At 46.4% G+C, this 12,411-nt stretch overlaps 1 protein-coding gene across 1 annotated transcript in view; it reads right to left on the reverse strand.

The window, feature by feature from the left end:
• LOC146173691 (kinesin-like protein KIF18A) overlaps window positions 1-12,411 on the reverse strand; it is a 37,564-nt gene that overhangs the window by 13,990 nt on the left and 11,163 nt on the right. Inside the window, exons 7-10 of the mRNA XM_084584741.1 lie at window positions 10,236-10,406; window positions 7,493-7,567; window positions 5,107-5,409; window positions 733-807 (exon numbers count right to left, since the gene is read on the reverse strand). Coding sequence (XP_084440867.1) covers window positions 733-807; window positions 5,107-5,409; window positions 7,493-7,567; window positions 10,236-10,406 — 624 coding nt within the window. The remainder of the gene's footprint in view (window positions 1-732; window positions 808-5,106; window positions 5,410-7,492; window positions 7,568-10,235; window positions 10,407-12,411) is intronic.

The following is a 12,411-nucleotide window of genomic DNA, read 5'->3' on the forward strand; positions in this document are numbered from 1 at the left end:
ATCGGAAAATTCCGAATGCCAGTTTTTTTTAAATACGAATTTAATAACAAACATTCAATTTTTATTTGAAAGCCGAAAACCATTGCCATCTGTCCTGCGCGCTGCCCTTGTTTCTTTGTGCCAGTTCACTTTAATGCAAAATTAATCACCACAAGGCTTTATTCATGCCAATGAGGAAGGGGGTAAGACTGTCACAAAATGCTCGTCACACGGGGTTATCAAATAAATGGGCTACAACATGGGCGATGTTCGAAAATCAAGAAAGTTTAACATCAAGGAGGTTCGCTATGTGTAAAGCTTCAGCTGCACATCCCTACACTCTGCCTCCACGAATCATCATCATCATCAGCCTGACTATGTCCACTGCAGGGCGAAGGCCTCTCCCATATTCTTCCAATTAACCCGGTCCTGGTCCTGTGCTAGCTGCATCCACCTGACCCCTGCGAACTCCTTAACCTCATCCACCCACCTAAATTTCCCCGCCCCCTGCTACGCTTTCCTTCCCTTGAAATCCAATTGGTTATCCTAAGCGATGATCGGTTATGCTCTCTCCACACTACATGTCCTGCCCATGCCCATTTCTTCTTTTTGATTTACACTAGAATGTCAGTAACGAGTTATTTCTTTGACGCACTCTGCACGCTTCTTATCTCTTAACGTTATCCCTACCATTTTTCGTTCCATAGCCCTACAAGTAACTGTGCACAGCTCCCGAGCAAAACACTCGCTCACCTTGTATGACTCTTCGTTGCTCCCTTGCAGCATCCTAAGGGCCCTGACAATCTGCTGTTTCCAGTTGTCTTTGGCCTAGAAAGAAAGAGAGAAGGAAGAAAAATAAAACAAAAGTTGATCATTTTCTTTTTTCACTTGTATTCAACGAGCCACACTCTTCAATGAGCGCAAAACACTGTCTTACGTGTCATCCACCTGGACCACGGTTTTCTTTTTGGTTACTTTTAACGAGCGAAGATCCACTCTGCCCATCACTCAAATTAATTTTGAAAAGTGCTCCTGGCGAATTTGATAAAATCTGGTATTCTGATTCAGTTCCTTGCACTTATTTCAAATATGTAACTATTTTTCCGATTGGCCAATTAGGTGAAAAGATACATGAAATTGTTCATAATTTGTGGGAACAATGAAAAAATAATTGCACTACAAAAAAAAAGTTAGCTGGGGCTTAGCTTTAGTTAAGCCCGGTAGGTTGCGAAAGCAATAATAGCATGGCTAATAGCACGTCGACAAAGAGTCTTCACTGTTCAAAGCGTCCATTACTTGGCTGCTTGGTCAAATAGGCAACGGTGACCAGACTCCAGTCTGGTTTGATATGCCTAGCAATAGGACCGTGTCCGCAAAAGGGGAGCGCCAGGTCCGCCTGCTGACAACAAGCAACACGCACAACTGCTTCGCAGTCATGTTATGCTGTACGGCAGATAGGCACAAGTTACCGCCATTTCTTCTGTTCAAGAGGAAAATGATCCCGACGAAGGAAAAGTTCCCACCAAAAGTCATCGTGCGGGTGAGTGAGAAGGAATTTTTTTAATGACGAAATGGTCCTCGAATGGTTTCCTCTCGTGTTGCGCAGGCGTCTAGGGGCACTGCTGAAGCCCCGCAGCATGCTCATCCTTGCTCAAGCCATTCAAAGGCCGCATCAGTGCATTCTACAACGATTGGCTCCAGCAAGAAAACCCAGACACCAACAGGGCGGCTGAAGCGAGCTTCTTTGGGCGAAATGGCTCAACGATGCCTGGTATGGACTACTAACAGACATGGTCTCTGCAGAGTTCTCCACGTGCGGCATCTCGGCACCGCTTCCAACGACCAGCGGCAGCAGTGGGTCATAAGATGATCGCGACTGTGTCCTCGCAAGCGACGACAGATGTCTCGTGAACGAATAAATGTTTCTTTATGATTCAGCCTTCTGAAATACATTTTGGGCGAGCTAGGACCGCAGGGTGCGGCAGCGTCGACCTAAATTTGGAGTATATAACTTTTTTTTTGCCCAAAGGGGGTCGCTAGTTGGGGGATCGACTTATAATTGGCATTATACGGTAACCGGTGCGCATAAAATTTAGCACTGAATTAACGAATTTTTTAAGGGAGGGAGTGAGCAGGACGAATTATCCGAATTTCCGAATAACCGAGGTTTTACTGTACCTTTATTGCATGAAAAACTGCGCTTTGTTCCTTCATCAGAATTTGCGCGATACAGTTGAATCCCGCCACAACGAATACCGCCACAACGAAATTTCCGCGACAACGAATAATTTTTTATTCCCCGCGAGTATCCTATAAGAATTAATGGCCTAAATTTCTCTGCACAACGAACCATTTTTGCAGAGCGTTTCCGCTTCAACGAAATTTTCGCGTTCAAAATCGAAACCGAAACTAGTTTTATTGGCGAGAAGTCCAAGTCAAATCCAAAGCCACATTAAGCATGAAATCACGTGATTGCAGTTCCGCCATTTTGGCTTTGTGTCGTGGTCGCGTTGTTCACTCGCTGCCTTTCTCTTCGACAACGACGAGTTTTCATCCGCAGGACACGATGGCAACGCAAGCGAAAAAACGCAAAACTCTTTCCCTTGAGCAAAAAGCTCAAATAATCGCCCAAGCAGAAAGCGGAAGGAAGAAAGCGGCAATTGCTGAAGACTTCGGAATTCCTGCAAGTTCGCTGTCAACGATTCTAGGCAATAAGGACAGCGTGAGAATGGCACTTGCTTCAGGCACATCCTCGAAGCACAAAAAGGTGACGCGGCCCCTCCATGAAGAGTTGGACAAAGCAGTGCATGCGTGGTTTGTGGAAGCACGAGCCAGCAACGTCCCCCTGTCCGGAAGCATCGTCCAGCAGAAAGCCTTGAACTATGCATGCCTACTTGGCATTGATGATTTTAAAGCCAGCATTGGCTGGCTAAACCGTTTCAAGGCCCGCCATAACATCGTTGGAAAAGTGTTGTGCGGCGAGTCAATGTCAGCAGACGTGGACGGAGCAGCTGCTTGGAAGGCGAGTAACATGGCCGGAATTTTAAGCAACTTCGCGCCTGCAGACATTTACAACGCCGACGAGACCGGGCTATTCTACGAGATGTTGCCGGCTAGGACGCTCGACTTCAAGGGGCAGCGCTGTCACGGCGGCAAACACAGCAAAAAACGCATCACAGTGCTGCTTTGCACAAACATGGATGGCTCGGACAAGCGTCCGCCGTTAGTCATAGGCAAAAGTGCCAAGCCGCGCTGTTTTAAGGGAACTCGTAGCCTACCTGTGCAGTACAAGGCGAACAACAAGTCATGGATGACCCGCGCTATTTTCACCGAGTGGATGATGGCATTCGACCGCGACATGAAGCGGCAGGGCCGTAAAGTTTGCTTGCTTTTGGACAATTGTTCAGCGCATCACTCCGACGAAGTCAAGCTCACTAACACGGAGCTGAGGTTTTTCCCTCCCAATTGCACGTCTGTCTTACAGCCTCTCGATCAGGGCGTGATTCTTAGCCTGAAGCGCGCTTACCGCGGGAGGTTAATTCAGCGGCTGCTTTTTAACACTGAAACCGGCCGAGACACGAAGGTGGACTTGTACGTGGCACTGCAGATTATGTCTGCTGCCTGGAGCACACTGGGGCGCTCAGTAATTGTGAACTGTTTCAGGCACGCCGGATTTGCCGAAGGTCGACCCGTACACTCTGCTGGCCTAACACCAGGCGTTACAGACGACGACGAAGAGGCGTCACCGGCTCCGGGGATCGCGGCCGCCTGGAAAACGCTGGGAGAAATAGGAACCGTGCCGCCTAATCTCGAGCTCGACGAATACATCGGCGCTGACGCTTGTGTTGTTGTTCACGAAGATGTGAGTGATGAGCAGATCATAAAAGCTGCCCGGAATGATAAGGACTCTTCCGATGAAGAAGACGACGACGTACAGGAAGCGCCGGCTGCGGCAACCGCCGTACAGGTGATGGACGCTTTTGATGTCATCAGGAATTTCGTTGCTGTCCGAGACGACGATGTTGCAATGGGTTTGCTGACCGAGTGCGAAAATCGCGTGACGGCGTTGCTCGCCGTGAAGCGTAAGCAAACCAAGCTTACAGAATTTTGGCATTAAACGCCTTTGCTGCTGCTTGGGCAATTCTTTCTGCGTTTCACGTCAAATTTTTGCGATAACGAAGTTCCGCGAGAACGAATTTTTTTTCGTGCACCGTGAATTTCGTTATAGCGGGTAATATCTTTCAGTCCCATCAAGTTGTCGTGTGCACGCTCACTGTCACGCGATCCAACGCAAAATTCCCCCAGTACAGCGAGAGCCTCGTTGGCCTCTTGCACAGTGCGACATCGCGGCAGCGACTGCTCACGACTTTCATTGCCGGGGCAATTTCCTCCGATAAAATGTCATCGGTCAGCATGTCATCGACGGCAACATCGTCGTCGCTTCACTGAAGTGGCGGTCGCGATCGTTGTGGAGCGCAACGGCAACAGGCCCCAAACAGTCTAACAGAGCAATGGGTGCTTAATTTTCATGATTCGTGCGCTGTCACCGTTGCATGACAAACAACCGGGACAAAGAAATCAGGCGTGCAGTCAGTGCAGCCATTGCAGCCACGGGACAGCAGCATGGGACGATGATAAGGCTTCTCCCTTTGAAGGGAGTGGTCACCGGCGCCTCCTAGCCACTGTTCACATGATCCGCTATCATCATCACATTTTGTGCCTTTCAGCTTTTATTTTTTTTCCCCACTGTTTTTTGTTTCTGCAGAGCAGCGCGCAGACCGACTCTCGTCTTTGCCCGCCCGCTGTGGATGCACATCCATGCTGTATCGCACGGTAGCGCAGAAAAGTCGGTAGCCCTAATCCTTGGAGTTCTCAGAGTTAACCGATGTGCGGGTAAATGCCTCCGAGATAATGAGAGTCTGCCGCCATTGAACTATACACAGTCTTGCCAGGACCACGCAGCGAGTCAGAGTTAACCCAATTTCAGAGTTAATGAGATCCGGATAAACGAGGTTTTGCTGTAATGGTCAGCTTTTCCGGTTTCCTCCACATCATAAGTGAACTGCACTGTAATGCACAGTCACACACCTGAGATAAGTTTCCCACGGATGAGGGGCTGACACTCACCAAACTTGTGCGAATGATTGCCTCTTGTTCCCAGATCTGGGCGATGAGCTTCGCTCGCATCTCGTAGATGGCCCGTGCCGCGTTGATGTAGTAGTCGGTGTCGGCTGCACTCCTCTCGGGTGACATGACTGGTGTGGCTGGTCCAGTCTTCTCGTTGCTGCGCGTTGCCGGAGAGGCATGCGGTGGCAAGCCGTCGCTCTTGGCTAACGCCAACTCCAGGCTCCTTTCGAGCGCCTGCACTTTGGCTGATAGTGCTGCCTTTTCCGCCTCCGCACAGTCAACCTTTTTCTGGAGGCAGTCGACCTGTGGTAAACGACAAGAATGCATCAATGACCGAAGTTGTTCAATTCCGAAACACCTGTCACTGGTGCCCTTTTCAAACAAGTAATAACCCTTGGGAACACATTTTTTTTCAAAGGTGTTATTGAATGGAACAAACTTGCAAATAGTGAAGTACGGTAGAATTTCGATATGTATCTCACGGGGATGGGAAAAAATTTGTATCATCAAAGCAAACAAAAATCAGTATGCAAAGCATGCAAAAGGCGCAGGTCTGTTTACAGCCGAGATGATTTATGAAAGTAGCACGGCTAGAGCTTGCCGCTCTCGGCATGTACAGCCAACAGACGTGTGGCGCGACAGACAAGTACAGCAAGCCAGACTGCGATATCGCACTGCTGCAAACTGCTCCCATTGAGTGCCACGCGACTGGTGGTTCTTGAGACACCGATCGAACATCAGTGAAGTGGGCGCCGCTGAAAACTGCTTGGGCAGTGCGTAGTACCCAAGGCAGCGCGGGGGGGTGTTTGCTCTCAGCAGACGAAGAAAAAAAAAAGGTTTGCTTGCAGTAAAGCCCCTCAATAAATTAAAAGTAGCGCCTATTTGTGAAGATTGCCGCCTGCCTCCTCTCTGGCACTCTGCTTCGGCGTTCTATCCTCCCGTTAGCCGAGCGCCGTCACGTGTTTGCGCACGCTTTTTTCTTGCTTGTGTTCACTGCCTCCGTTCCACCGATGCAAAACGACGCGGCGCGAGCGTGGCCCCGCCGCATGCGCTGATCGAGGCGGCCGTGACCGGCGCCTGCTCCGGAGAGCGCGCGCTAACCGTACATCACGTAGGTGGAGCCACGGTCGAAATGAGAGAGGAGTAGCGGTGGCACCAGAGGAGGAGAGGAGATGGTACTACTTTTAGTTTATTGAGGGGTTTTAGCTTGCAGCAGTGAGCGCCACCTTTCATACGCTACTGAAAGCAGTGACTGCTGTTACGTTGTGAATGATTCTCCAAATTGCTGGGATGAACTGCTGCGAGTAAGCTGAGAGAGTCTGCGTAGACAACACTGCCTGCAGTGTTCCCATTTACTATTTTTCCCAAGGCATTAAAGAAGGCGCAACATTCAGCGGTGAAGATGAATGCACACTGTGGGAGACTTGTTTTCTCCCACTTTCGTCATACCAGCACTGGACTCCCAAAGTAAAACGGCTGTTTTTGAACTGCCAGCATAAAAATGCATGAAGTTGCTGTATTTCTCCTACTTTTTCCAAGGAGTTTGTTTACAAAGCTGAGCAAAAGTGAGATAAGATTTCAGAAAAAATTATACAATCGAGAAAGCAGAAAACTGAGGTATAATGTCGCGGGCCGCCACAACACTGCACTAAACGCTAAATGAGGATTCCTCTGTCAGCCTCACCACAAACGCTTGTTTTCCAACCCAAAAGGCGAGACTCCTCGCATTCTTTGTTTTGTTTGGTTTGGTTTGTGGGGTTTAACGTCCCAAAGCAACTCAAACTATGAGGTTCTCGCATTCTCTGTGGGAATGAAAAGACCCAAGTGATGCTTTAGCTATCGCGTGCAGCGAGACTACAGAGGTCAACGAGACCGCCGTCGTGGAACTGGTCATGCGCTGATAACAAGTGCATATCCAGTTTCGCAGCAGCGGTTACGCTGCTCGCGGCATGCTGCAACTAATCTAGCATGCAGTGCACTTAAAAGGTTACATTTTGTTCACCGATTAATAGCATTTTTGAAAAGAAGTTACCTATCTGGCTGTATTTTGACACGAAAAAGTTTATATCTTGGTTACAGTGCGGTACCACTCATAATGCAGATTTTCGCAGCCCTCACGATCTACGTTATAAGCTGTCTATTCTGTATTCAAAAGGAGAGGCTTTGAAAAAAAAAAAACATGCAAGCCCAACAACAACAGGGGGGTAGGTTCATTATGAGAATGGCTTCATCACATGAGCAAATGATCGGTTTGGTCAATTCATACAATGGCACTGGGATGGCAATGACTGGCACAGTTTTGCACGCAGTACCAAGTGCATCGATCGCCGCGGTGTTATGCAATTAATTATGTTGAGCAATTACGATCGAGGCATGCACGGCTCACCTTCTGCTTGTACTCTTCGATGAGTGAGCCGTACATAGACATGTGCACGTTCACATTGAGAATGTTCTTTTTGGCCTGCAGAGAAAAAAAAAAAGAAAAAGCAAACACTTACTAACACAATCCAGACTAGAAACACTTTCTCTAATCGGCAAAGGCTTATAGCGAACACATTGGTTTTACGCTTTTTGAGACGCTCTTTTATGCATGTAATGCATAATCAGAAAAGAAACCTGTGGAGAGCAGCAAATTTTTATAGCTTTTTGGCAACAGATAAATTTGTTCGCGTCTAAGCACTTTACACACTTTTTAAGACAGCTTGGAGCTTTCAAAGAGGCGGAAAGCTGGCTGGGTTGGACTGGCTTCGTCGTAATAATATTAATCACTGGTTCACAGGAAAGGAAAGGCGCAGTATCTGTCACACTTGTTCTGTTGACGCCTGAACCACCCTGTAGAGGAAGAGAGGAAGGTAGGAGTGAAAGTGGAGAGAGAAAGGGGCGCCTCCAGAGTAATTTCGACCACCTAGGGATCTTTAACATGCACCGACATCATACAGCACACGGATGCCACTTCGTTTCGCCTACATCGAAACACAGCCGGTGGCGGTTGGGATCGAACCCGGATATTCCCTTACAGTAGTCTGGAGTCTCACCCCTGCACCACCACGGTGGAGTGGGCTTCGCCGTAAAAGCGCGTAACAGGAGGATGCAAATAAAGCACAACATGAAGCTTTTATCAGCTCGTGCTAATTGCATCCACATGATCTGTGCTTCTTCCAAAGAGAGTTCAAAATGAACTGACTGGGTGCGTGTGAATGCACTTTCAACTACTGAATACACCGAACATCTTTGAATTCACAATGGCAAGTTTCTCGTGCTGCACGCTTCACGCTAGACTGTGTGGGCTGTGCAGTGAAGCATCCTCAAAATGCAACGGGACCCTCCCTTTTGTGAGCAGGGCGTCTCCCCGACAGTGCACGCAAAGCGAAGCACTTAGGACATCGCATGGGTGCTCATCAGATAATGTTACTGCGTGTTGCAAAAAGTTTTCGGCACTTTTTCTTAAATTTCCATTACACAATTTCAGCTTTCAGTTATTTCGAGCATTTTCCTAGTCCCTTGAAGGACAAATTAACAAGATTTTATCGTATCCAGCAGGAATTTGATAGCTCCGCCCGGTATAATGGCATAATGGGTAAGGTCCCCGCATGTAAACAAAATTCTGTATACAACTTATACTGTATTTTTCAGTAGGGTATACAGTTCAATGCATTTCTAGACAAATTTTATAAATAAACGAGACAAACAGCATTTGTTATGTAACTTTACATTTCTTCACTTATCAGATATTCAGTTTGGTATTCGAAGGCATTTTGTTTTTAGATATTCGTATCCAATTAGAAAATTCCAATATTCACACACCCCTAGTAAGGACACTAAAAGAGGCGCTCTGTAGGAATATTACGCTACATTATTCACAGGTATGCTAAAAAGCACACCAGCCAGAAATAGAATTTAGCTGAATATGACGCGTGAAAAAAATGGCAGTAGAGTAGCACCCCACTATGGTAAAGCCACTTGGATGAACAAAAATATTTCCTATATCGGTTGGTGATTGAATGGATCTGACTATGCTGTTGGGTAAATACAGCCCAATGGCTACTTTCCAAACATATAGCACTCAGAAATACCTTCAGTTCACCTCTCGTAGTCCATTTATCAATAATCTCGTTATCACGCTTTCAAAACGATAAGATGAGAGCGATTTCATTCGAAAACCAAAGCTCCGCATGAACATTGTATTCTTCTGCGGCCTTAACGTCACTGAGAACGTGATAGTTAAGAATGCTGCAATAAAACCTACCCCAATAAAACCTACTGCAGAAGACCTATGCACGCATGTTGCCGCTGCTCAGTCTTGCAAACATAAGACTAGTTTCTTCCTCCCTTCCTTTCTTCGCTGCACTTTTAATATCTACATTCATAGCCAACCTTACTCTTTCTGTTGTCCGTGCTGCATACTTTGTCTTGTTCTAAGGGGTCGTCGGTAACCTGGCCTGCCCCCGTAGCTTTGAAGTCTAGAGGTTGAGCCAACTCCAGTAGCGGCATTTTTTGTTTTCGCCATCGATTTGCTTCCTAAAGCAGGCCTCGCGATTCCAGACTGCGCACGGGATGCGAAGTCATCCTTCCGTGGGAAATATGTCACCTCAGCCAGACACTCTTTATTATGAACACTTTTTTATTGTTAAATATGTTACTATAAATGAAAAAAATAAAAAAGCATGAATAGCTGTAGTAGGAAAAATAGGACCACTGTTTCATTTTACTACATTCGAGTTGACAATAGCAGGGTTCTACAGTACGCAGCTGTCTGGTGCATTTTCTTTAACCATTTTTGATGTCCTGCAAGCACGACATGCTTCTCTGGAACTAACGAGGCATTATCGTTCCGTAAGCGTAGTATTGTCGGTATCTCTCAAATGGCCCAGTCCTAGCAAGTTCTTCTGCGCTGCTTTTGCAACTGTGCCTTTATTCTTGCACAGTCACCACTGAATCAACAAAATTATTCATTCACAAGCAGAAAAAACAGCAGACGACTGAAGCAAAAGCCACGGAACCAACCCGCACAGTTCTGTGCATAAGACATTTCGGTGAAAATTCGTAAAATGAAACATCCCCATTCTGGACAATGCAGGTGAAATCTCGTCGAAAAATTGTATCGAGGCTCACAAAATATTGAGGCTCACCTGAAGCTCGATCTTCATCGCCCGCTCAGCGTACTTGAGTGTGTTGTACGTGTCTGTGTAGCTGAGCTTGGACGGAGTTACAGCAGCGATCATCAGTGTGCGGCACGTCCCACCCAAGGAGTCCTTCAGAATGTGAGTGAGCTTCGAGCCCCTGTAGGGAACTCGCTGCGTCTGCACAAAAGGTGGAGAGGAAAAAAGGGCGAGGAAGGGTCGTCATGCACTTTCAAAACTTGGTCTCGTCTCAAAGCTGGATGTGGCAACCGTAAATTGTTTTAGGACTGCTGACAAAATTCAGCAAGAGTTAAGGGAGTGTGAATTAACACAACTCCAAATTCACAAAACCAAGAATTTAAGGAAATAAACTCGCCTGGAAACATCCCTTATATTGCCAAGCCAAACAAGTTACTAGTGTCTTCCTAGAGACCCTCCACCATAAATAAATTTGATTTTGCTCACCTTTGTGAGTATACCTGTGAATACTGTGCAATTTACTGTGCAGATTTTTTGTTCGTGCATCCCAAATAGGCATACTTTGTTCACACTGGTCACGAAAAATGCTCCAGTACAATTGCTGATATGTTGATAGTTCTTGTATCAGAAATTGAAGCGGGCATGCTTAAGTATTGCAGGGAATTAAAAGAATGTTCAGCAATTAGTATATTGCAGCAGTTTGTCTTGCGTTATGTCACCGAAGTAGACTTAAGATATCAAAGTCATTAGTATTTAGGTTCAAAAACCAAACCAGCGAGAGAGAGAGAGAGAGAGAGAAAACCCATTTTAGTGGCTACAGCAGAACACCACAGTGAGGCCTATTTACACTATAATTACGTTTGTACAATTATTAGAACAATTTTGAATATTTGGTAGAACAGTGAAGTGGGCAGCTTCCCTCACTCCTTCGAATGTCAACGCATAGGGCCGTTGCACAAACGGCAAAAATCCCACAACAAATGCGCAGTTTCAGCGTCTTCAAAGAATAACATAGAGGTAAGTGAGGGAACACACACTAGAGTCATTTTCTTGACCTACACCATCTACACGAGTACACCAGAACTCCAATACTACAGAAGCGTAGGGAAAAAGATGGCGCCCCTGGCATCACGGATAGGAGAGACTATTTTTGAAAAGAAACAACTAGTTTCGCATAGACTATGTCTATGTCTATGTGGGAAGGCAGTGAGAAGCTCGGTTCGGACGAGACCAGGGAAAGCGTGGGCTAGCGGCGAAACTTTGAAATTGCCAGCGTGCTTTTAGGCCACGACCGGGGTCCTTCGATTGCCAGTCACGTGAGCCTACTGTTATGTGTACTTGAGAGGTATGAGAGTTACAACGCACCACGCAACCAGTGAGGATTCTTAAAACACCACCCCTTGACTTGTGATGACAACTTGACAGTTCTTGCAAATTCTCGTTCGCGTACATGCACTTAATGACCCGCTAAAATCATTAAGCCTTTATTTTGTGCCTATATTTCATAACTCATACTCACCAGCATTTAGTAGTTAGATACCACATCAAGTGAATGATTATTACCCGGCATAGATAAAAAGCTCCACTTTTACCAGGCCCCACAAATCTCCCTGGCGTGGCATAGGAATGGAATGCACGACTCTGGATCTAAGGGTACAGCTGGATGGTTGGATTCTCATTTGATTCGAAGGAGGAGCCAAGTTGGCCATGTCATGGGATCTTGTGACATCACGCAGCCTGTCGACCAATCAGCGAGTGGACATGTCGCCTGCGAACTATCTCCTGCCAGAGCATGCCCTCGCTATGCCGAAAAAGTTAGATTTTCTTTCATAGAGTAGGTTGCGTATAAGATGAGGACAATGAATGAAGCAAGATACGACGCGCTCCATTTGTCATTGTCTTTTGCGCTTCACTATGACCCAGTTCAACTAGCGCAACTTTAAAACTTGCCGCTTGAATATGTAGAGAACAGCACCTTTAACATTACTGCATTAAAATTTTGTTTTTAGTGATAACTAACTGTACATACATGTTACACCACGTCTTCCAAACATTAAATAAAGCAAGGAATCATTCAATGATACCCTGTTTAAAATTTTTTGGTAAAGACTGCTATCAGTGAAATACAGTATATCAAAGTGACCTCTTGCTCTCACAAAAAAAGTTTACAGCATCCTATCATGGGATGCCTTTCTACTGGAGGAGT

Source organism: Amblyomma maculatum, chromosome 11 (assembly GCF_055883805.1).
Source record: "Amblyomma maculatum isolate TAMU_Amacu chromosome 11, ASM5588380v1, whole genome shotgun sequence".
Taxonomy (NCBI): domain Eukaryota; kingdom Metazoa; phylum Arthropoda; class Arachnida; order Ixodida; family Ixodidae; genus Amblyomma; species Amblyomma maculatum.